Source organism: Panthera onca, chromosome F1, assembly GCF_046562875.1.
Source record: "Panthera onca isolate mPanOnc1 chromosome F1, mPanOnc1 haplotype 2, whole genome shotgun sequence".
NCBI classification, from domain to species: Eukaryota; Metazoa; Chordata; class Mammalia; order Carnivora; family Felidae; genus Panthera; species Panthera onca.
This window is the reverse complement of record NC_138355.1, coordinates 57772982-57798281: the sequence shown is the minus strand read 5'-3', so window position 1 is coordinate 57798281 and position 25300 is coordinate 57772982. Positions and strand designations below refer to the sequence as shown.

The 25300-nt window shown below is 36.5% G+C and overlaps 1 protein-coding gene across 5 annotated transcripts in view; it reads right to left on the bottom strand.

Annotated features, from left to right (window-relative positions):
• The window catches only part of SPATA17 (spermatogenesis associated 17), a 197976-nt gene that overhangs the window by 166428 nt on the left and 6248 nt on the right, over positions 1–25300 (bottom strand). For 4 of the 5 annotated variants that reach the window (XR_013553181.1, XM_078441043.1, XM_078441042.1 and 1 more), the window contains exons 2-4: positions 19386–19475; positions 18207–18288; positions 3561–3611 (exon numbers count right to left, since the gene is read on the bottom strand). Coding sequence is in view for 4 of the 5 variants with exons in the window: in XM_078441043.1 (XP_078297169.1) it covers positions 3561–3611; positions 18207–18288; positions 19386–19475 (223 nt within the window). In the remaining variant the exon portion in view is untranslated. The remainder of the gene's footprint in view (positions 1–3560; positions 3612–18206; positions 18289–19385; positions 19476–25300) is intronic. The other variant, XM_078441044.1, reaches the window with a different exon arrangement.

Genomic DNA, 25300 nt, shown 5'->3' with positions numbered 1-25300 from the left:
AACCAAATATCACCTTACCACATCCAATCTATCTCTACCACATAACCCCATCAGATTCTCAAAAAGGTCTGATCCCCCAGCAAAGGCTTAGATCCCCCAGCAAAGGCTTAAGTAATTTCCAACAAAGACACTGAGGGGCTTAAACAAAAAGTATTTAAAACAAATGACTTTTTAACTCCTTGTTTAGAAAAGAATGGGCCAACATTCATGATTTATTCAGGGACATTTATTTAACCACCTACTATAAGCCAGGTCCTGTAGATACAAAGACTAAGAAGATAGGATCTGGGCCCCAAGGGACTTACAGTGTGTGGGGGGGTGGATACAGGCATGTAAATTAGTAAGGATAATAAAATGTTACAGGTTCTATAACAGAAGTATGTCGATGGTAAAAGGACATAAAAAGAGAGAGTGATCAATTCTACATGGGTAGGGGGATCGTAAAGTCTTTAGAGAGAAGGTGACCCTTTAAAAAATAAATGCAGCAAATCAGGAGATGAATACCTATTATATTTAAAAAATCACATACATATAATTTATTCTTCATTATAAAAAAAGTGACCTCTACATAGGAATGGATAGGCTAAAAGCATACTTTTACAATCCCTCTCTTTTCAGGAATGCTCCACTAGCCTCTTTGGCAATTGATGATAATTTACTTGTCATGCTAGGAGTCAACAGTCAAACATATAATTTGTAATTGGCTCAGTATATAAGGCAAATTAAGACAAAAGTTTTATTTTCTATTGTATGTGAAAATCCTATTCACGATTTGAGTGCACATATATCTGTCTGAATATTATTCCCGTATACATTTTGGTAGTTATCCATCACTCTTAGAAATTCTTCCTCCTGGACATGAACAGCCATCCATGTTTAAATCATTTAAGGGACATTTATTTTGAACAAGGTTACTTGGTAGCCGATGAATTGAAAAGGTAGAGGTGTGAGTATTAGAAGGAAAACTTCAGCTAGAGGTATCCAGCCTTCTGATGTGCACAGCATGAAGGGATGTGGACCACACGCTGATCTCTTCAGCCATTCACTCTTGCAGAAAGTAAAGTCTTCCGAGCCCCATCTTGCAAAAATTCACTCCTTACAAATAAATTCAGTTCTGGTCACTGTGATCAACCAGTACTAAAATTTCATCTTTGTTAGGCAATCATTTTGGCCTCCATGCAAGTAAGCCCCTCTCCTGACTCCTCATCTTAGGAACATGAAGTAAGTACCTAGTCTATTACTAAGTCAACTCATCCAAACCTCTGAAGGCAGTCTTTGAACATCTTCCTAAGAGAAGTGTCTTTATTATAAATTCCCACAGTAGTGTTTACATCCTCCACATGGCTCACAAACACTCCTATGCATCTTTAGTCGATCAGCTCAAGTTTTCCTCTGCCTCACTTTAATGGCCACTGCATCACACCTCTACTCTTCTCTCCTGAAATGTATCAAATAAAAAATAAACCCAGACATAGCAAGAGAGACTTTATTTGAAAGAATTATTGCAAGGAAGAGGGAGTATTGTGATCACCACCATAGATGGATTGGACTACTGCCAGAGGGAGAGCACTTTGACCATAAGATCTGCAAGTATGTCAAGAATTCGGCACAAATAGTTTTTCTTTTACAGGAAGATATAAACGAGGCTAGAAAGAACCTGATATGCAGAAGTGGGATGAAAGGGTGGCATAATTGTACAGTAGATCAGAGAATGTTTTACTGGAAAGCCAGCCTATTCTCAGGAGGAGGTATTCTATGCTGGCTAAAGTTCAGGGGGAAGAAGAGAGCCTTAATCACAGTTTGGCTAATAAACATGTTTTTCCAATTGATCAATGGGGACAAGCAGTTCTGCTAATCATTTGTGAGGTAAAGAATGGAAACTTGGGAAGGTGGGCACTGGCCGTGTCATAGATAAACAAAGGGCATATCTGTGCCTCTTATATAAGTCATGTGGTGAAGGGTAAATTTTTTGTTTTTTCTTTTTGCAGTAAGCTGTTTCCAGAACCCAAAGGGTGGGGGGTTTTTAAAACTTTGTTGTTTTCCATGATCCCAGGACTCAGGTAAAGTTCAACATTGTCGATTGACATTAATCAAAGACAAGTTGACATTGGGCGATGCTACTAGGAAATGAAGGTTTTAGTATGATGTTGGAGTAAGTCAAAAACTCTGTGTTCCAAGTGTTACCTAGATACTTCTAATCTAGGTAAACAGAATCATGATTCAAGCCAGATAAGAATTCAAGAAGAAGACTGGGGGCTAAATAACAACAGAATGCATTTTTCTAACTCTGTCTTCTGGTTCTCTTTCTCTCTCCCCTGGTGACATAGGGAGGCATCTAAGTCTTAGGTCATCAACCGCTTTACCGTAACGGTCATCTGTTGGTTTGTACTTTGCAGACACGTCCGACACAAAGTAAGCAGCAAAGGAAGAACCTAACAGTGTTGAAGGCTCAGATGTTAGGTCTTTGGCAGAGCTATGCAGAGCATCAAAATCTCCTCAATTCCCAGATTCAAGCATTCCCATTAAAAGAGGAGAACCAAATTCTTTTCCTATAGTAATACATTAACAAAGGTAAAAATAGCCCACTGCAGCTATAGTCTCTACCTCTGGTTCAGGAAAAGAAGCAAAAAGACCTATTTCTTCCTTTTCCTTTTTCCCCTAGACCACAAAGAACAGAAAGGTGAACAGACTGAACGTGCAGACTGTCCCTGGGCCAGGCTCTGTGCACACCCATACCTGTAGAGGAAAGACCCCTTCCCAAAACAGTATAAATAATCAAAGTAATGTTAATTCACCTGCCATAGTTCAGCACAGGACAGTCAGAAGGTATTTTACTACCTTGCCTCATCCAAAATAAAGGACATTATTAGCAGAAGAACTCATAGATCAATGAAAGAGAATATAGTAAGGCAACATAAGTTTTAAGAACATTAATGAAATTCACCAAAGTAATTCCTCCATTTATAATAGCGCCACAATTAAGCTATTACCATACTGTCTGAGACAAGAGAGATAATACTTTTGTTGGGCTCACTCCCAAAATCTGGGCAGAAACCAAGCCAGCCTCATAATCACTAAGTTCAGCTTCCCATTAGGAAAATAACACGTAAAAATGAACACGGAGATGACAGAAATAAAACTTCGAAGGTGGAAACTGACTTTATTACTGTTAAATCATATGAATAATTTCTAATTGATTTGTATTGGGCCGGCACCTTATATTCCAGAACCATGTTCAACTATTTATCACAATATTCTATACGACATATGGAAACTAATACATTGCTTCATTAATATTTACGGTCTTTCTCTAGTTATGGCTCAGAGATATTTAACATTCTAAAACATAAGCACTGATAATTACATGTTTTACATTTTACTCTAATTTTTAACACTGCCAAGATTATTTAGTATAACTAACTTTTTAACTATGTACTCTTTTCTCTCTAACCATTAGCATATCAATCAAATTTGCATTATTCTGGTTTGCTCGTTTTATTAAAAGCGAACTCAGGGCACAATTGACTTTTCATTTGTTTAACAAGTGAAGAAATATTTACCCTGACAGCCATTGCGTTGTAGAGATTCATCTTCATAGTACAAAATTCTAACTGTGAATCAAGAAAAAAAAAAGATGGCATATATTCCAGTTACACAAAGACAGTGCAGCCTATTTTTACATATAAAAGATAAGAATCTTTATACATAATACATAATAAGAGTTCTAGGCTTAGAAAAATGAAATCAAACTTTGTATTGAAGAGATAGGCTTCCTAATACATAATGCAGGCTTAACCAGAAAAATCTATGGTAGTCAAACTAGGAGCTAATGGAGATATATGATCATAAAATGCTCTCCGCTGAGTTTGATAATCAATGGTGCTCTACTGAGAATAGAATAACAAAGCAGAAATATTCACAAGTGCTGGTGACACGTAGTATTGTATGATTTATTCACTGGGGTTCTTTTAGCCAAAACTCACAGAAACATAAAAGGAATTCATATTTCAAGACGTCTGGTTTAATGAAAAATTCAAAGAAATGCTGTCTTCAGTCGAAATCGTTCAAGGATATGGATGCAGTGATGGAGCAAAATTGTGCCTTCCAACCATCTGTACAAAATGTTATGTACTTAGCTGCCTCCTGAGTAATCCTTGGGAATTTTGTTTCATTTAATATTCATTTTAACACCATAAAATCATAAATACAATGATATCATGTTACAGCAAATCCCCTGATATAGCAAAGACTTCCTGAGGTCTTGGTTTCTTTCTAGTATAGACACATTTGTCTATTAATAAACAAATCTCTGTTACACTCCATAATCGTGTAGCAATATGGCTTATTTCAATGAAAACATTGCTTTAAATGAAGTTTCTGTGTCTGTTATATCTTTCAGTCAAAAATATAGAATTAACATAATTCATGACAGTACAATAAACAGTAAGGGCAATGAAATATATATTTTTAACACAAAATATTACTAGATCCATTCTTATTCAATCAAAATGCATTGACTGATAGAACTTGAGCTCAGGTAATAGGTGTTATGTTTAGGTAAAAATCAGAGATAAGTGCCTTAACCACTTATATAGGGGTTTTCGTCCCTGCAACACACAAAAATTCATACAAAGGTTTTCACTGTAATTAGTATTGTTTGAATTGCCTGGTCTGATCCAAAGCAAATTGTCTGTGGAGAGCAGCAGGCCTGGATTATTTATCAACAGTCTGAGCAATTAAGAACCAGTTGGCTGCAATATGTTATTTACAAATGAACACAATGATGTTGCTTTACTTTAAATTCTCTTTCTTCATCAGAGCAAGCAAGGCATAATTCTTGGTGTTGGAGGTGAATTTAAAAGATTTACTTTAATACCATATTTCCTCAAGTCACATCGAGGCAGATGAAACCACTAAATGTTTTATTACAGAAGAAACATTAAAATTTACATTTTTGAGAAAGTGTGGGTTCAGAAAAAGGTAGTGTTTCTCAGCTTTATTACACGGCTGTTCAGTTAGCGGCACGGAGTGTGTGTGAGCTCTCCAGCTACAGAAGCGAGTTCAGTCCCGGATGTTGCTTTTACCAGCTGTGTGGCTCTGAACGAGTTCCTTCAAGTCTGCCGGTCGTGGCTCCCAGGCTCACAAAATGGAACAGTACATACTCCACAGAGTTCGGTGAAGATTAAAATGAGATGAAATATTTACGGTGCTTAGGACACGGTTGATGATAATTAGAGAAGGGATTTTCACTGGTGCTACTACACATTTTGTAGCAAAAAGTACGTAATTTAACAATAAGTAAAATTCCTAAAGTAAGAAGTTAAATTTTATTCTGAACAAAGAGAAAAAAACAGAGCTAGCTTTTTAGTGTAAGCATTCTGAATTTGATAGTTAAAAGGTGGAACAGCACTTTGATTCCCATGCACCATTCTCATTTGAACCACTAACTGATATTAAATGTATTTGCTTTGGAAAGTAACAAAAATAATACATGTGCGAAAAGTAGAGCATGATCTCGATTATAAGAGGTACCAAGGATAGTCAAACCCACAGAGACAGGAGAATAGCAGTTACCAGCGGTTAAAGAGAGCAGGGAGCTATTGCTAAATGGGTACAGAGTTTCCAGTTGAAATGAAGGAACGATTTTGGAGATGGGTGGTGATGATAGTTGCATAAAACATGTAAATATACCTAATACCACTAAATAATAAATAATAGTACAGCTAAAAATGGTAAAAATAGTAAATGTCATGCTATGTGCATTTTACCACAATTAAAAAAAAAAAAAACACTAACAAGGGGCGCCTGGATGGCTCAGTCGGTTGGGTACCCGACTTCAACTCAGGTCATGATCTCGCGGTTGGCGGGTTTGAGCCCTGCGTCGGGCTCTGTGCTGGCCGCTAGGAGTCTGAAGCCTGCTTCTGATTCTGTCTCCCTCTCTCTCTCTGCCCCTCCGCCGTTCGTGCTCTGTCTCTCTCAAAAATAAACATTAAAAAAAAGGTTAAAAAAATAAAATAAAAAACACTAACAAAATACATTGGTGGAGGTGAATTGTTCATTTCCATGAGCTATCTATGAGACACAGACACTTTAAAACTTTGTAAAATTTATTTCATCTAAGTCTTTTTATTTCCATTCTGAGCAATGATGACTGTTTGTTATACTAGTGTTTGTTCTTTGGATTACATGAAGTAGTTAAAATATAAACATACCAAAGGCCTTGTTCCTAATATTATTTTTTAGACTTGTTCTAGAAATTTGTTTTTTTCCATTCCGTGAAGTTGGATAAGCAAAGAGTATCCTAGCCACTAAATATTAATAACATATCCAAGAATGACAAGCTACTGTAATTTCTCAGCAGACAAAAGTCTTAAAATTTTTCTTACTATTTATTAATTTCCCATTTTATCATTAAGGTACAAGTCTACTAAGACTGGGCTGAAAATCAGGCATAAATGGTGTTAGTTCCTTGTAATGAAAATATGATGTTCAATTTTAGATGTTTCCCCAAATGTTTGTTGAAGAAACAAAGGAAGGGAAAGTGGGAGGGGGGAAAGAAAGAGAGAAAGAAGGCTAAACAGAATTGATATGTTGCATTTATAACAGAGCAAGAAGAATTTCTGGGATAAAAACAGCATTTCAACACTAAATCAACTATTTGTTAGCTGTATGGCCTTTGCCATGTGATCCAGCTCAATTTTTAGAAGGCTTCTGAAAGAAAAAAAAAATTTTTTGGAGGATGTATCCTTTTTTAAAAACACAATTTTCTGAGCGGTTAATATCCATGTGAATCTTTTGGACAGGGCTGCTATTCAGTGGGATTGGATCATAATTACCGATGGAGCATGTTTCATATTTTGAGTTTCTCTCTTTATTTCTTTTTTCTATCAGGTGAATTACAATGGGAGGGTGATTGGGGACAAATGAGAACCACTCTCTTAGAGGTCAAGTGATATTCAAACCTCACCACAATCAGGTCCCAATTTTTTCCCCCAATTATCTCTCACCACTCCATTCCTTTAAAGCTCATTCTGATCCAATTACTATTTTTATTTCTTCACCTCCATGCCCATAGTAGTCCCCTTGCCCAAAATGTCTTATCATTCTTTGCTAGCTGTCCAAATCCTCTCTCTCCTGTTTTTCTTGCAAGCATTTATAGGACAAACTATCTTTTCTCGCCCACTCCAAGTGCCATCAACTGGAGGAAGCTGGCGTTCTCCTAGTTCCAAAGCATACTTTCACAAACAGTAAAAAGAACTCCTTTAAAAAGGACAGCAACAGGGGTGCCTGATTGGCTCAGTTGGTTGAGCATCTGACTCTTGATTTCAGCTCAGGTCATGGTGTCAGGATCATGGGATTGAGCCCTGTGTAGGACTCCATACTTAGGATTCTCTGTCTCTCTCCTTCTGCCCCTTTCCCCTGCTCATGCTCTCTCTCTCTCTCAGAAATAATTTCTTTTTAAATGGGCAACAACAAAAACCAAAAGAACAAGAAACCTTACATCTTAATCTCAAGCTTTCCACGTTTATACCCTCTATTCCTTTCTAGTGTTGTCATCCCTCAGGTCTCAGATTACTTATCCTCCATCCTTCCTCCTCCTCACCTCTCCCTGACTTACTCCAATCATCTGCTCTAAAGATTCTGACACCAAGTAATGGTCTCACCCTTCATCACAACTCCTGCCATTATCTCAAGACTTTTCAAATTCATGTGGACAGCACACTGAATTACAAAATCCCACAACTGCCTGTTTTTTCAGTCCCAATGACCAACACTTCAGTGTACCTTACATTCCTCTAACCTTGTTCCAGACCTTGTGAACTAGAAGTGTTCCCCTCTTACGTCTTAAACTCTTAATGCCAATTCCTCTCCTTCAACTCCAGTGGCTTAATTTCTCTTAAAGGTTCTTCCACCTTGATCTGTATAGATCTAGAACAGATATTTCTTGTTCCCCATTTTTAAGTTCCTCATTCACATATTTTTATATACAATGGCTATGTGGTATTTTGCTATACGGAATATGCCACAAATTATTTCATATTTCCTTTATTGTTGAGTATTTAGGTTGAAAACCAAAAAAAAAAAAAAAAAAAAAGATGAGTTTCAAGGGAGAAATGGTTAATCATTTTCAAAAGCAGAACACTTTAAAAATTTTTTTTCTTAAGTTTTTTATTTCAATTCCAGTATAGATGACACGTACTTATATTAGTTTCGTGTGTACACTATATTGATTAAACAATTCTATACATAACTCAGTGCTCACCAAGACAAGTGCACTCCTCAATCCCCTTCGCCTATTTCAATCATCCCCCTACCCACCTCCCCTCTGGTAACTATCAGTTTGTTCTCTATACTTAAGTCTGTTTCTTGGTTTGTTTCTCTCTCTCTTTTTTTCCCCTTTTCTCATCAAAAGCAGAATACCTAAAACAATACATGTTTGTAATAATTTTGAGTAATACATCTATATAAACTTGACCAGATCAACTGGCTTTATTTGTTCGACTGGGCAGTACAAAGGAAAAATTTGCCTTAAAGTGATGACAATGGAACTTTTAGAAGCTATGCACATATGGATAACAGATCTGATGAGCCTGAGCCTTTGTTATTTTCCACACCAGTGCCATCCTCATTTCATAATTTTGAGTATAATCATTAAAATGATTTATTACCAAATAATCATGAGTATTTTGTGCATATGCTTTGCCTTGTTTGTTGGCAACTGATACCAATCTGTTCATTATCAACAGCTGATTTTTAAAATACCCTTTCTTTTTACACACACACACACACACACACACACATTAAAAGCCAATTATACTATTTCTCACAGTTATTATTAATATAATCTTTAAAAGCAGGGGAACCAAATCTAAATTAATTTCATAATTATGAAAACATATTAAGAAAGTTTTAAGTTAATATCTGGAGGTCAGAAACTTAAGTTATCTAGCCTTTGATATTTATCTAAAATGCAAGACCTTGAAGGGAAAAAATATGTTTCAGTTTTTTGCTCTGACACTAATGGGTGATAAATGTTGCCTTATTAACTTACCACTTATTTGGAAGTCCTCTACAGAAATTCATAAAAAGAGTTGGTAACTATCAAAGAAACATTTATTCATCTAATTAAGAGAAATAAAAATGTCTGTAGAAGTAACTGTGTCAATCTCATTAGTTTTTAAAACAGTGACCAATATTTTATATATTTTTACTATCCATTAAAAAAAAAACCCTGCTGGTATTTATCATGACAACATATAATGGAATTTTATAGTAGATGGCATCTTTTGTCCCACTTAAAGTTAATAAAATTTCTTTCCATTGTTACTCCTTCAACTATTAACCTAATACGAAAACTTTGTAAGAAGCAGTAAAATGGTAAGCATTATATAAATATTGTGAGCTGTGATTTTCAGCAATATAGAAAATGACTTTTATAATTTGAGGAATAATCTATTTTTTAATAGTGTTTTAGTAAATTAAATGGTCCTACCATAGGCTATTCACACTTCAGCACAAAGTTTTAATTAAATTCTGTTAATGTGGTTGCCATACATGTTATTCACTGAATGATCTCAACTGAGCTGTTTAGGACTATAGTTATTTATTTATTTATTTATAGTGCATATAGAATTAATCATGTACATTAGGGTAGTGTTTCTACTTACTGCTCTCCGAGTGGTGAGAAAAAATAGTGCATTTGATATTAAACATAAAGTAAACTATGTAATGATAAAATGTAAAAAAAAAAGAAAGAAAAGAAAATTTAACAGGATATCAAGATGTATACAACTATCCTATAGAGGTTATAGTGATGAATTCACTCAGGTAACACTCAAAATGCTAGTGCTTGAAATGACATGGATGAAAAAATATTTCAACATTTCTCAGGTACTTATCACCAAAGAACGACTGTTTTCACCTCACCACTTATGAAATAAAGCAGAATGGTTGAAAACAAGAAAGGTCCCGTAACAGTAGGACTCTCTTGAGTTTCCAACAGGAAGAGCAGGCTGCTCAGCAGGTATGGAAATGCATTATGCACAGAGCACACACACTACACTAGATAACCATCAAATTGTTGTTATTAAAAAAGAAGAATCAGAGCATATCCTCACTAACAGGAAAAGATGTTTAAGGTTGTAAATCAACAATCCGGGACCCCTAGGATGGACAAATTTGGTTTATGTTGCCAGACACAGAAGCCTGGAAGTCAGCAGGAAGGCCAGAAATGGAGGTTGAGAAAAAAAGAAACAAAAACAATACTCATCAAGGAAGCAAGAGCCAAATCACAAAAGATAATTGGAAATGATCTATTATCCTGAGTTAATGAGGGCACTGTGGTAGAGAACCCATGATACTTTAGGACTAGATAAGCTAGCTGGTGTCACTATGAAAATTATTTAAAAGCTGGATAGAAATCTTTTAGTTCATAGAATTTTGAGGGAAGCTGTCTAGAACTACTGAACCTATCTAAGGAGATCCTAGGACCTCTCTCTTTTCTCAGTTCACTTTCTGTTTGACTTCTGCCACATCTGAGACTGTTGACAATGCCAAATTTTCATCAGTTCTCTCCTCTGCTTTCTGTGACCTTGTGTCTCTGCTTTTCTAGTTATTATCTGTCTATACCCCTTTCCTCTGCCTAAATTCTACCTAATGCATTCCACAAGCCTCAATTCTTGGTCCTCTGCTCTACTCTTAAGATATTTTTCTCCTTCAGGTAGAGAATCCTGTCATCTTGCAATGATGGCTCTAAAATCTTTATCTCCAGCTCTGACTCTTAATCTAAACTCCCATGCAATAGTTCACTTTAATAAGCATTTGTTGAGTGTTAATTATTATATGCCAGACACTCTGCAGAGACGGCAAAATCGCCTTACAAGATATCACCACATGGAGGTGTCCTAACATCATCACAAACTCAAAAAGCTCAAAACATCTTTTTGTAAGCTTCACTGAGTGCCCCATTCAGAATGTTTCTTATAAACATGCATGCTTTTGTTATCATTATAACCATTAATCAGCTTTGCTGAGATAAAAATGCAGCTATCTCGGTAGCTTACAAAACAAAACATTTCTCACTTACATGAACTGTCGACTAGGGTTCCCTGTAGCTACGTTGGCTCTACATTTCTTCATCTTAACCCCAAGGATGAAGGAGCAGCCCAAGATGGACATGGGCCTATCTTGTGTCAGAAGGAAAGAGGGAGAAAGCCTCTTAAAATGTCACCTTGAGTGTGGCATGTCCCATCTGCTCAAAGCACCTGGCCTAGTCCAAAATCAATGAGATGGGAAAGAATCATTCTTTTATGAAGAAGAGGGTAGTGAATAGTTTTGGCCCATATTGATACTAATCATCAGTTACGTTGACCATAAGCAAGACTCATCCAACATAAATCCCTGTGAATCATTTAGTTAGCAAACATTTCTATAGGCTTTCTATGTGACATTGACTGTGATAAGTTTAAGATGCAGTAAACTGAAAAGTCACCACTATTCAGTTCTCAGTCAAATAAGAGATGTAAATAAGCAAATGTATCACAGTGGGACAAATGCCTACATGAACAAAGCTAGGAAGGCACACCTGATATCTCCTGTCTCCCACCATTGTACACACAGCTTCAGGAGAGCAGGGAGGTTAATCTTTAAGTCTAGAACAGGAAGTAGGGATTTGTAGCAATGGAAGGGAAGTCAAAGTGCAAAAGGGCATTCCAGCAGGGTAAAAGGCATTTACAAAAAATCTGTGGGACACTGCATGTTTTGGCCATGTGATTTGGCAATGATTTAATGGCAATTGATTTGGCAATCATTTGGCAATGATTTAATGTGTCCCGGTATATTTTACACAGGTGCATATGTTTTATACAGGTGAGATCAGAGAAGAAGAAACCGGGACACCATGAAACACCTGACATGTCAAATGAAAGAGTGAGAACTCCATACTGTAGGCTATGGCAAGAAGGAATGTCCACATGGGAGCAAAATGATGACATTTAGGTTGAAATCAAGAGACTTTTATGAGGGGAAATGGAGGGTGTTTGATGGCTGATAGGAGATAAAGGGTAGGGAGAAGGAGGTAGTGGGGAGTCTGGGATTACTGGATTTTTGGTTGAATGGTTGTACCGTTTATCTGAATAAAGGAATACGTAAGGAGGGGCAGGTTTGGGGTATCTGAGGGACATGCAGAGAAAATCCTTAAGGGGTTAGCATGTGGATCTATACATATCAGGAACTAAGAACTTTAGGTGAATCATTTAATCTTCCTGAGTCTCCATTTTGTGATCAATAAAATGAAGATAACACGTGTACTTTCTACTTGACAGATTATTGCTGGAAAATATGAAATATTGGATATAAAGAATTTTTAAATGAGAAATTCCTTTTCAAATGTAGGAAATTATAAAAGTCACATTCAACTCCTGACCAACCTTCTTCAACTCCCCAAACTCTCTGAGCTCCACCCCTCCTGTCTCCCATTACAACGTGCTCATTCCCAATTTCACAGCCTCCTTTATGCTGATCCTAACTGAAATGTCCTTCCTGGTCTACAATCCACTAATCCCCTGAGGGTCAGTTCAAGTCTCATTTCTTTGATCTTTGGAGATTACATCAACTCCCTATGGAAGCCCTTATTATCTGTTCATGTGTTTGGTAGGGAGAGTTCCTTTTAAATTGGCTTTCCTTTTTAATTAATTTATTTAATAGATAATGCATTCACATTGCTTAAAATTCAAAGACTACAGGAGAGTTTATAATACTAAAAAAATCTCTTCCTTATGTTTATTCCTCAAGTACCCAGTTTTCTTCTCCCTTAGGCAATTAATATCATTAGCTTTTTGTGATCCTTTCCCAGACTAGCAAATTAAACCAGTGGCCTTTGAATCATGCAGAGGTGGCTTGGGTGACAATAGAGGCCACAGGGAAAAGGTCCAAGCAGTTGAATTTCTTCAACTTCCAAAACAGCTGCACTGCTTGCACTGTTTACCAGATGGAGCTAAAAATTCTGCTAAAATTTTAGTGAAGGGGGAGTTCTGTTACTAAAGTTTCAAAATCACTAACCTCTGTCACTTATTTTATAACTTAATTGGGTACTATATGGCATTATTATTATTGTATATAGCTATTAGGCCAAAAGAATTATGCAGAATAAATATGGGAAATGGTTTAAACATAGATACTACAGACTATGTGTGTGACAGTGTGTACTAATGTGTGTGATAAGATAATTAATGTAGACTTAGACAATATTCACACCCCACTCCCCAACCCAAGAAAGTAGCAGGTCCTTTCATGCATTCTTGCTTCAGATGGCTTATGAGTGACTGTCTATATCTACCTAGCTTTGCTTTCCTAAAACCTGAGCTCTGAGAAATTATGCTAGAATGGTAGAGAGATAGTAAGAGGGGAGGTGTGGGCAGAGAAAGAGAAATAAAGGAGCAAAGATTCCACATGCCTGGGAAGGAGCTGGGCATTAGCTTTCTGAAATAAGGAAATACAACATTTGGCATCCCTATTGCTTCTGGGAAGTGGCTGAAACTCTAGGAATAAACTTGGTGGCAGCTGTGGAAGAGACAGGACTCAAAGTACTAGGGATATCGGGATAGGGCTCTAACAAAAATTCCCATTCCCTTTATGTGGCCCACTAACAACAGAGTTCTTAAAGGATGAACACTGAGAGATCAAATCCATGGGCGAGGACAAGGGGCCTCCCCTGAATGAAGGCTCCACAAAGGTGGGATCTGTGGTATGTTAGCACTACTTAAGCCTCAAGGACTTCTGTATAAGCCAAAGGGGAGAAATCTCCAATAATGAACTTAACTTCAGTTGCCTACCAACTCAATACTACGAACAGTTTGAGAATCACATCAAACTGGGTTTGAACTTTCCTCCACTTATCAGTAACAATATGTCCTTGGGGAAATAACCACCTCTAAGATTAAAGTTCTTCATTGATAAAACGGTGATGATATTCATAGGACTGGTATAAGACTTTAGTTGGTATACACAATAAATATGTAAAATGCTTACTATAATATTTTAGTCATACTCGTCAATCAGTAAATGGCAGCTATTTTAATATCATTCAATAATTACTTATTGAGATTTGATTATGTTATTTGAGATCCTTATGTTAGGTACTGTGTACATAATGGCAAAAATAGATAAATAAATAAAACGGACTTATTCTAAAATAGCTTACAACTTAATAAACTTAAAAACCATCAAAAACCAATCTAAATGAGGAAAATCTCCACCTTTCCCCCCATCCCCCAAGAGCTCAGACAATTGGATCCTAAACCAGAGAATAACTTAGTGATCATACTGAGTGATACTCTTTTTTTAATTATTCTTTTTAAGTTTATTTATTTTTGAGAGAGAGAGAGAGACTGAGAGAGAGAGAGACAGAGACAGATCACGAGTTGGGGAGGGGCAGGGAGAGAGGGAGACACAGAATCCAAAGCAGGCTCCAGGCTCTGAACTGTCAGCACAGAGCTCAATGCAGGGCTCGAACTCACAGACTGTGAAATCATGACCTGAGCCGAAGTCAGATGCTTAACCGACTAACACACCCAGGCGCCCCATGAGTAATACTCTTTTTGACCAAACTCAGTTAAGACATTAAAGTAACAAGACACATTTTCTAGAATGGCTCATTATATGAATTTTTTAAGATTTTTTTTTTAGCAACTCCAGCATCATTAGAATAAATATAGATTCCCAAGATGAATACTTTAACAATAGTCACTGAAATGTTTGTACTTGTGTATTTGATTAAAAAGAGGTCTCAGTAATTCATAACCTTCTGACTAGTGGCTTGTGAGTAATTACAACAATGGAAGTTAAGTCAGTAATGTTCATGGAATGTCATATGCATATAGGTCTACTTCATTGCTTTGTCTATACATTGATATAGATCCCCAACCACTAAAGAGTAATGGGATCAAGATCCCAGCACGCCATGAAAAAATACTTTAATCACTCAGCACTCCATGAAAAAATAATTTTTTGATCATCCCCTCTAAGCAATCTGAATCTACTAAAAGTTGGTTTGACGGAGCTTCTGTTCATGCTGAACAATTTGAGCATGAACATCCCATTGATGTAAATAATTTAAAAAATAGGACCAAGAAAAGCTCTTTCTTATACTAATATGCTAACAAGTAAATGTAGAAGGAATGACAGAGTTAGAAAATTGCTATTTAACAAATATAAAAATTGATTCTGACCAAAGCCATCATTGAATGCTAAACCTAGTATGAAAAAGCTTGATGAGGGGCGCCTGGCTGGCTCAGTCGGTTAAGCGTCCGACTTCAGCTCAGGTCACCATCTCGCGGTCCGTGAGTTCGGGCCCCGCGTCGGGCTCTGGGCTGATGGCTCAGAGCCTGGAGCCTGCTTCCGATTCTGTCTCTCCCTCTCTCTCTGCCCCTCCCCTGTTCATGCCGTGTCTCTCTCTGTCTCAAAAATAAATAAACTTTAAAAAAAAAAAGCTTGATGAGAAAGAAGATATACATACACAGTCTTGAAATATCCCCTCATAAGATATAATAAGTCTACAGTGTGAGTGACTCCACTTTAAATTATCAAAGTTAGCATCAGCTATCATGGGATAAACTGACATCATGTTCCTAATATTATGTATTGAGATGTATTCCTGATAAAAATGCATAACCTCAATCTTAAAAATAAAGATACATAATTAAACCAAAATTGAGAAGTAACTTAAAAAATAGTTTATACTCTTCAGAAACATCAAAGTCATCAAAGGCAACCACAGGCTAAGCACATTAAAGGTGACTAAAGAAACACAACAATTAAGCACAATGTAACATCTTGGAAAATATGTCCAAAAATGACATTACTGGCACAATCAATGAAATATGAATACAGTGTATAGATTAGCTAACAGCATTATACAGATAATGGTCTCCTGATTCTGATCATTTTAGTATGGTTATGGTAGAAAACACCACTCAAAAACATAGAGGTAAAGGGCATCACTTCTGCAACTTTGTCTCAAATGATTCAAAATAACTAATGACATGTATTCATAAAGAAAAAAGACAAAAAAAAAAAACAACAACATGTAGGGAGAGAAACAAGAGAGAAAACGATAAAGCAAAGAATATATGGGAACTCTTTGGACTATTTTTGCAACTTTTCTGTAAATCTGAAATTATTTCAAAATTTAAAAATTACTTTTTTGGGGCACTTGAGTGGCTCAGTTGAGTATCCGACTTTGGCTCAGGTCGTGATCTCACAGTTCATGGGCTAGAGCCCCACATCGGGCTCACTGCTGTCAGCCTGTCAGCACAGAGCCCAATTCAAATCCTCTGCCCCCCTCTCTCTGCCCCTCCCTTGCTTTCATTCTCCCAAAAATAAATAAACATTTTTAAAAAATTACTTTTTAAGCAGTCTGAAATGTCAATGATGTAAGAGATTAGCGTTCCAGACAGGAAACCCATGCTAACAACTGATGAGATTAATGAGAAGCCTTTTACATTTGTTATAGACAGGAGAGTGGGTTTATTTAATCAGTTGAGCTAAAAGAATAAACTTGTCTTTTGGTGGATTTTAAGAACTTAAGTGACATATATTAATTAACTAGGAACATACAGTATTAGTAGAAGTATAGGGACTTAACTTGAGAAAATCATGTTATTTAGAGAAGGTTATTATGAAATATGTGCAGGTGTAGGGACTGAAGTGACTATCTTCTAGGTTTAGCTCATAAATGTGTTGAACAAACATTTTCACCTTATTCTTATCTTTTCCTATTTACATCTTTTAATTTCACTTAGAGGCAACTAATCAAGAATAAATGAAAAACAAACAATCACAATTGAAAACAGTAACAAACCAAAAAGTAAATGAAGTAGGGTACTGGTTAAAAACTTTCTCATTTTTATCAAAAAAATATTTTTCTCTGGGGCGCCTGGGTGGCTCAGTTGGTTAAGCCTCCGACTTCAGCTCAGGTCAGGATCTCACAGTGAGTGAGTTCAAACTGCATTGGGCTCCGTGCTGACAGCTCAGAGCCTGGAGCCTGCTTTGAATTCTGTGTCTCCCTCTCTCTCTGCCCCTCCCCTGCTCATACTCTGTCTCTGTCTCTCTATCACAAATAAACATTTAAAAAAGATTAATTTTTTTTTTCTTCATTTCCTAAAAGTCTTAGCTGAACGAAGTAGATGTTGGCATGCTATCATATACTTCTGCAAGGCTATCAGTGGATACAGATGGTTGTGGTATACTGCATTTCTTAAGGCAAATCTTTAAAATATCCCAACAGCCAATAATAGTCAAAGGTAAGCAGCATAAGGAGAAAGTGCCTTATTTTTATATTTGGTGGAACTGATTTTGGGCACTTCAATTCAACAAATGTTTATTCACTATGTTATGGAACAGGAATTTGTCCAGAGGTCGACAGTCCAAACATGAACAGGCTACTGTGCCTACTTAGAAAGAGCTCACGATCCAGAAACTAGAGGAAATCATCAACAAATAAATGCAAATAAATGCATACGCTGTGAAAGGTACTTTACCAAAAATCAAGTATCTCTTGTAGTTCGGGTACAAATAAATGAGTCATTAACTCTTTTTTTTTTTTTTTTTTTTTAATGTTTATTTAATTTTGAGAGAGAGAGAGAGAGGCAGAGAGAGACAGGGAGACATAGAATCGGTATCAGGCTCCAGACTCTGAGCTGTCAGCAAAGAGCCCGAGGCAGGGCTCGAACTCACAAACTGTGAGATCATGACCTAAGCTGAGGTCGAATGCTTAACCCACTGAGCCACCCAGGCGCCCCCATTAACTCTTTTTTTAATGTTTATTTATTTTGAGAGAGAGAGAGAGAGAGAGAGAGAGAGCAAGCAGGGGAGAGGCAGAGAGGGAGACAGAATCCCAAGCAGGAATCCCAGAGCCCAAAGTAGGGCTCGATCCCACAAACTCGCAATATCCTGACCTGAGCCGAAATCAAGAGTTGGGCACTCAACTGACTGAGCCACCCAAGTGCCCCATGAGTCATTAATTTCCCATGGAAAATCAGAAAAGGCTTCTCAGAAGAGGTCTCATTCCAAAATTTAAAACCAATTTTGTTCTTACATAATTATTCATTACCAATAACTTCAAACTGCGTGTAAATGACTGAAGTGAGTAAGTTAACAGCATACTGTATGATTCAAATGCTAATATATAAAAACTTTATAATATTTACCTTCACAATTAGTTGATAATGTTGTCTGCCTAAGTAACCTCTCCAACATTTTTGAATAACAGTTGCTACTCTGTGTAAATACCTGTGAAAAACATACACTTATTAGTATGCTTTCCTGGAACCAGATTCACTCTTAAATTTTTTCTTAGACTACACCTTTCTATAATTCAAGAAATAAAATTCAAAGCCAAGTTTATGGTGTACTTTTAAAAAGTAGAACTATCATTCTGCAGTAGAATTCTTCATTTCTTGAGGTAGAAAAAAAGGCAGAGATAAATATTCAGTATTCCTTTTGGGCTTATGATTAGACATTTTTAAATTTCAATTATTCTCCAGTACTATTTCTTGGAAATATTTCTGAATGTAAGACTATAAAACTGGTCAAAGGGACATGTTGAGAAATAAGTCGGGCACTATCGATGTGAGTCACTGTAAGTACTTAGAAATAGTTCTCGAGGTCGAGAAACACTTCCTCTTTCACCTTATATTACCCAGTCTATCCAAGCTAATGTCTTATTAATCTTCTCAATTAAAGAAAATAGTCTCTTTGCCGCCATGTTCCTAGTTTGTACAGTGCCCAAACTTCAAGTCTGGCTCCTACTAGCTAATAGAAGGAACTATACATCATAATTCCCAGCTCGCCATCTGAGTGAGTTATTACATACGAGGCATGTTCTTCCTCCACCTTATCCCGGGCAGTATTTTTTGGAATTGTAAGAGACTGAAGGAAAGTTTGAGCACTGAAGATAAGCAGGGATCAATTTCTGTCTCTTTAAAAGCAGCATGGCAGCATTCTGGCATCATTTGCCCTTATATATCAACATGTTGGAGAAGACTGGAATAGCTTCCTTTTTGTTTTGTTTTGGTTTTGCTTTCTCAGCAGTGAATTCATTCCTATAAATACAAGTCCAGTCATTTGTCCCATCCTATGGAATGTGAAGAAAAAATCTAATCTAGTATATTTAGGATATTGAGAATTTTTTAAAGTAGAGATATGGTCAATATAATTTAGTTCTTTGATGTGTAAGAAAAAACCAAAAGGGCATCATATAATTTATTAACTTCATTACAAGTAAAATGAAAGCTTATCTGCAATGAGCACTTACATGAATAAATTAGATTTTCTGAGGAGTATATTTTTATGATATATCTGACGTTTCTATGACAAAAATCACATACCTGAGATATGCCCGAATTCGACATCCTCGAAACCAGCTCTGGATTTTAACTGCTGCATCATACTCCTTTTTTCTAAATACATCTACAGCACTAAAAGGAAATTGTTAAAGCATTTCATTAGTGACTAATATAATTCCAAAGCAAATCAACCTGTTAAACTTAATCTTTAATTTCTTCCAAAATGATAATTATAATTCAAATGTCATTTTAAATAAAATTAAAATACTAAATAAAGCATTTCAGAAATAATGAGCTATATTTTTAGAGTTAACCTTTCTCTGAGAGGTCATATGCTATCAACAAGTTTACTTTTTTTTTTTTTTAATTTTATAATCACTACTTTGCAACTTATTAATTTACCAGTGATTTTTATAAGGAAATAAAAATGGCAACGTGCATGTTTTCATTATTTTAAAAACATAATTACTTGAATTTACTATTTGAATGCCACTACGCATATCAGGCAAGATTAAAATGCTTGCATATTGCCCTCAATGCATCAGTTAAATGAATTGCCTCTAAGTAAAACGAATCCATCACAGAATGCCTAGTCTAGATAGAATTCGCAGAAACTCCATGTAAGTTCAAGCAGGGGGCAGGGCCATAGGGTTTAGAAAGAGACAAGAAATTCAGTTGTTAGACTGCACTGACTTACAGCAAAGTAAGGTTTCGTCAAGACAGATTTCCATCTTAATCTTGCCAGTCATTCCAGTTCTCCCTGCCCACCCCTACTGCATAAAGTGATATTGCTGAAGGCAAGTACTGTGCACCACAGAGGAATTTCTTTCCCAGAATGCTGGCTGGCACCTAATTAGCACTTTATGTTTGCTGAATGAATAAAGAATGGCTAATTGTTTATTTCTGACTTTTTTTTTTTTTTTTTAATTCTCTCAAAATAATGTTTCTTTGGACAGGTTTTTTGGTTTTCGGGTTTTTTTTTTTTTTTTTTTTTTTTTTTTTGGTCATGATATGCTAGCTTAAATATATAGTTTTCATTAAATTTGTGTATTTCATAAACAAAAAATAGAAGGGGGGAAGAAACCTCAAACAATAAAATTCTTTTTTTCAACGTTTTTTATTTATTTTTGGGACAGAGAGAGACAGAGCATGAACGGGGGAGGGGCAGAGAGAGAGGGAGACACAGAATCGGAAACAGGCTCCAGGCTCCGAGCCATCAGCCCAGAGCCTGACGCGGGGCTCGAACTCACGGACCGCGAGATCGTGACCTGGCTGAAGTCGGACGCTTCACCGACTTAACGGGGGAGGGGCAGAGAGAAAGGGAGACACAGAATCGGAAACAGGCTCCAGGCTCCGAGCCATCAACCCAGAGCCCGACGCGGGGCTCGAACTCACGGACCGCGAGATCGTGACCTGAGCTGAAGTCGGACGCTTCACCGACTGCGCCACCCAGGCGCCCCTACTCAGACAATAAAATTCTTAGACAATACTATGATGTTGGCTAACAGAAAGAAAATCGGAGGAGCAATTAAGCTGTCGGTGGCAAACAGTTGGAGCGGATGGATTATAGTTCTAGAGAAGCAGGAGAGTTACCTAAAAAGCAGACTGTATAGGACTCACAAAAAAAAAAAAAAAAAAGAAAAAGAAAGAAAACAAAGATTATGCAACAGTCAGTGACCCAGATGTGAAAAAGAGTAGTGGAGAAAATTCACACCAATGAGTAAGGTGAAGAGGACACACTAGACAATTAGGAGAAGAAAAAGTTTGATTATGGTTTTATGTTTACACCACATGTACAACATTATAGCAGAGACACATATAAACTATATTCTTGGATTGTGCTCCACATGGCAAATAGAATGGCCGGACGTCCTTTCCTCCACGGAGCCTTCCCTGACTCCTCAGACCACATTAAGCCTTTTTATTAAACATCTTCATAGCTCTTTATAATATTTAACACAACCATATATTGTGTTGTTTAATGATGGTCTTTCCACTAAACTTTAAAATCTCAAAGTCAGCAATCGAATCCATTTTGTCCCACATGCATTCCCGGTGGCCCCTGAGTTAATTGATGTTTCTCCTAACAGTCAACCTTTGTCTTCCCAAAGCTGCTTTCTCTCAGGGAATGGCATACCTATTACAGACATATTCAATCCCTGTGAAGACTGCCATTCACAAGCTTCCCTCACTACACTTACTCACGACACTGAAATAGTATCCCCATTTCACAGAAGAAGATACTAAGGCAGACAGAGGTATAAGGCTATGTCCAAGGTCTTAATATGCATCAGAGCTGAAATCTGATCCTAGGTAGTCTGGCTCCAGAGGCTGGGTTCTTAACCATCATTGTGCCTGAAGGAGAAGAGAGGGAGGAAGGATAAAAACAGGAGATAGAAAGTAAATAAAAAGGAAAAAAGAGAAGGGAAAAAAAGGTAAAAGGAAGAATGCAGGTAAGCCATTTTCAAATATAATATTAAAATTCTGTGGCATAAAAGAGCACCAATCTCCTTAAAACAAAATAAGCTGAGACTAAGATGGAAAAGACATCACGATCTAGGGCTAAACACCAAAAATTTCTGATATACCAAGTGTTGGTAAGAATTAGTGGAAGAGGAACTCATTAAATTGCTGGTAGGAAGTAATTCAGCCTTTGAACACAAACAGAAGATTTTTGTTTATATAAATGAGAAACTCGGAAAACTTAAGGATGTTAAATAAGGAAGGGAAAAATAAGGCGCAATTGCAAGAGACAAGTACTTTGCATTGTCGTAGAAGTTAATGGAAGGGTATCAGGAAGAAGGACCATGACTGAGTAGTGTCAAATACTGTGAAGAAGTCATGAAAATAAGGTCAATGTTTCAAGGAGTTGCAGGGTCGGAGAGAATCTTCTGTTTTCTCAAATCTTATCCTAGCCTGTAAGAGAGGATGTGGTAGTGCAGGATATGAAATATCATTCATGGCAACAACAGAGATGATCCAGTAACACGGTGTCCAGTAGAGCAGGCAATTCAAAGATGACAGAGTGGGAAAAAGGAAAGAATAATTGTACTCGATAAGGCTGATGTGAAGGAGAATTCATGATAATGGTTATTTCTCATGGTTTCTTAACCCTGTTTAACCATTAACATTTAATATGATTATAGATGTTTTCTGTTTTCCTTCTTTTTAATATACTCTATTTAAATTACCGAAAGCACTTGTTTTTCCTCCCCCACCAACAATCAACAAGTGACTGCTTTTGCAAAACAGGTAGAAAAAAATTGAGCAAGATTTACAGATACACCTAATACTTCCTTTCAACTAATATATAGTTTGATCCTACCTTTACTTATATAATTGTCATTAGAAATGTAGAAAATAAGCAATCAAATGATCCATTTTGCTTTCTAATCTCACCTGGTATTAATGCTAACATGTAATACATAGTCAAGAAGAAGATTAAATTCTCTCTTTTGGAGTTATAAACACTAACACATATAAATATAAGCACAGATATTATATCATACTAATAAGAACTATACATCTTAATTAAAGGGAAATATTTAAAAAAATAGTAATTAATGTACTGCTACGTTTTAACTTATATGCTGTAATTCGACTTCTATACACATTTTTCTGTTGCTTTTCTTTTAACTGCTTAAAAATGAAATTTACAGATACTTGGGTTACCACTGGGATGCTGAATACTCATACAATATGTCATGAACTGCTAGACTTTTTATGTTTAAAATGAAAAATGTGGGTAACACTTTATTTTAATGGTATATTAATTAGTTCCAAATTACAATGAAAATCCTATAGCAGTGAATAAAATATGACATCTACATGAATTTGAAATAAATTTATTATGATCAGTATTATCACAATGAATACTAAATGAATTAATAATGATGAAAGACCAAAAGTATTACCAGGAATGTAATAAAACACTGAGAAAAAGCTGGAAGTTTCCAGTCACTTCATCATCAACTAGAAATAAGTCCTATAACCCTGGATAACACTATATTCATGTGTATCATTAGTGGCTAGAAATTAATTGACAATAAACAGAAAATGAAAAAATGTGTAGTTAAATATATTTCTGGTAATGTGCAAAAAATACGCATTTTATATATCACCTTACTGTGATAGTCTGACCTATGTGTACTAGCTATTGAATAAAAACTAGATTAAAAACCCAATCATCTTTGCTTCTCATTATCATATGAATTTTAGCTATTTTAAATACTAGGAATAAAATTCCAGTATTAGCTGACCTGTATTATAAAATATATTGATTATGTAAAATAATTTTTGCATATCATTTCACTGTTAGGTGTTAAGGATGTCAAGCTCCTTAAAGGCAGAAACTATGTTTGATCTATACTTTATGCTTTAATTATCACTCATGTGCCTAATAAGAGGTCAATACTTACTTGTTGAAAAACAGAACTACATTTTAGAATCTAGAAGCCATGTTTTGATTTCATTAATGGTCCTCATTATTATTTCACAGCTCAATGAATAATGAGTCATAAATACATATGTATTAGATCATAAAGTAGGAGTTAACATGCAGATTTATAATGTATTTGCAAAATGTTTTATTAGTTACTTTTCTACCCTTTCCCTCTACCTTCTCTTCATTTCTGGAACAATTAAGTCCAAAAGAAATTGGCAGTGGGCAAAGAAACCAGGAATCTGTGGTAGAGGGGACAGGAGTGTTGGGGGATGGGGAGTCACACTGTCCTGGCTAAGCCTTTGTAGGCTAAGATGGACATCCACATGAAAGGGCAGCCTGGGGTAGGATGTCACAGACTAAGAACAGTGTTCCTATGGAGAGAATGTCTAAGTGTTTAGGTGTCGAGGAAAGGTGAAGAAAGTTTCTACAAGGAAGGGCAGCCAGAACAGAGAATCAAAACCCAAGAATGATGAAAAGAGTACCCAGTTTGATGAACAGGTCCAGCGTGGAGAGGTAGAGCCCACAGTACATGAAAAGGGTGTCCATAAAAGAGAGGGCAGTTATGGTGACAGGAGTTTGATTACAGAAAATTGATCAACTTAAGCAATATATTAAGGATAATGAGAGCCCAGTTTCTCAGTGTTAAAAAAAAAAAAAAAAAAAGAAAGGAAAGGAAAGGAAAGGGAGATAAACTAGAGTGAATCACATGGTGCTGGATTTGAAATGAAATTGTCAACGCAAACTTATGGATTTTGAACACACACATGGGCAGGTGGACAGACGGATGGATGAATAAAGTACGGACGTAAACTGCATGCAAATGCATACATGCACGTATTTTCTAACTCTGTCCACTTAAGAAAATCTGAGAGCAGCAACCCAACAGCAGGGCGCTCATTAAAAGAAGCAAGGGCTCCTTGAAGAAATATATGACTCCAGATCCAGGGCAGGAAAAGAAAAAGATGAGCCTGGAACCCATTTTTTCTGTGTCAGAAAGCAAGAAAGCATTGCGATGATCAGGGTACAGTGATAAGCTTCTAGTGGCTCCCATTGTGAAAGAGTGGGACAATGGTAGCATAAACATAAGTAGTAAAAGTGATGTTAACCCACTGAATAGGAACCAATGAGTCCATAATGATGTGCCTAAGTAAATAAATACATTGAAAGTTTGATGAGGAACGGAGTACATGCACAGCTTCAAATTACTTGCTTTTAAAAAATACCTACTGGGGGCACCTGAGTGGCTAAATCATTTAAGCACCCAACTCTTGATTTTGGCTCAGGTCATGATCTCATGGTTCGTGATTCTCTCTCTCCCTCTCTTTCTGCCCCTCCCCAGGTCACAATCTCTCTCTAAAAATAAATAAACATTAAAAACAATATACCTACTAAACACAAAGTGGGGTGGGGGAAGAGAACATTATAGTAGAGGGGCCTAGCAGAAATTATCTTGGTCAATGATCCAAATAAAGACTATCACTAATGAAACAAATAAAAATTATGTAGTACCGGG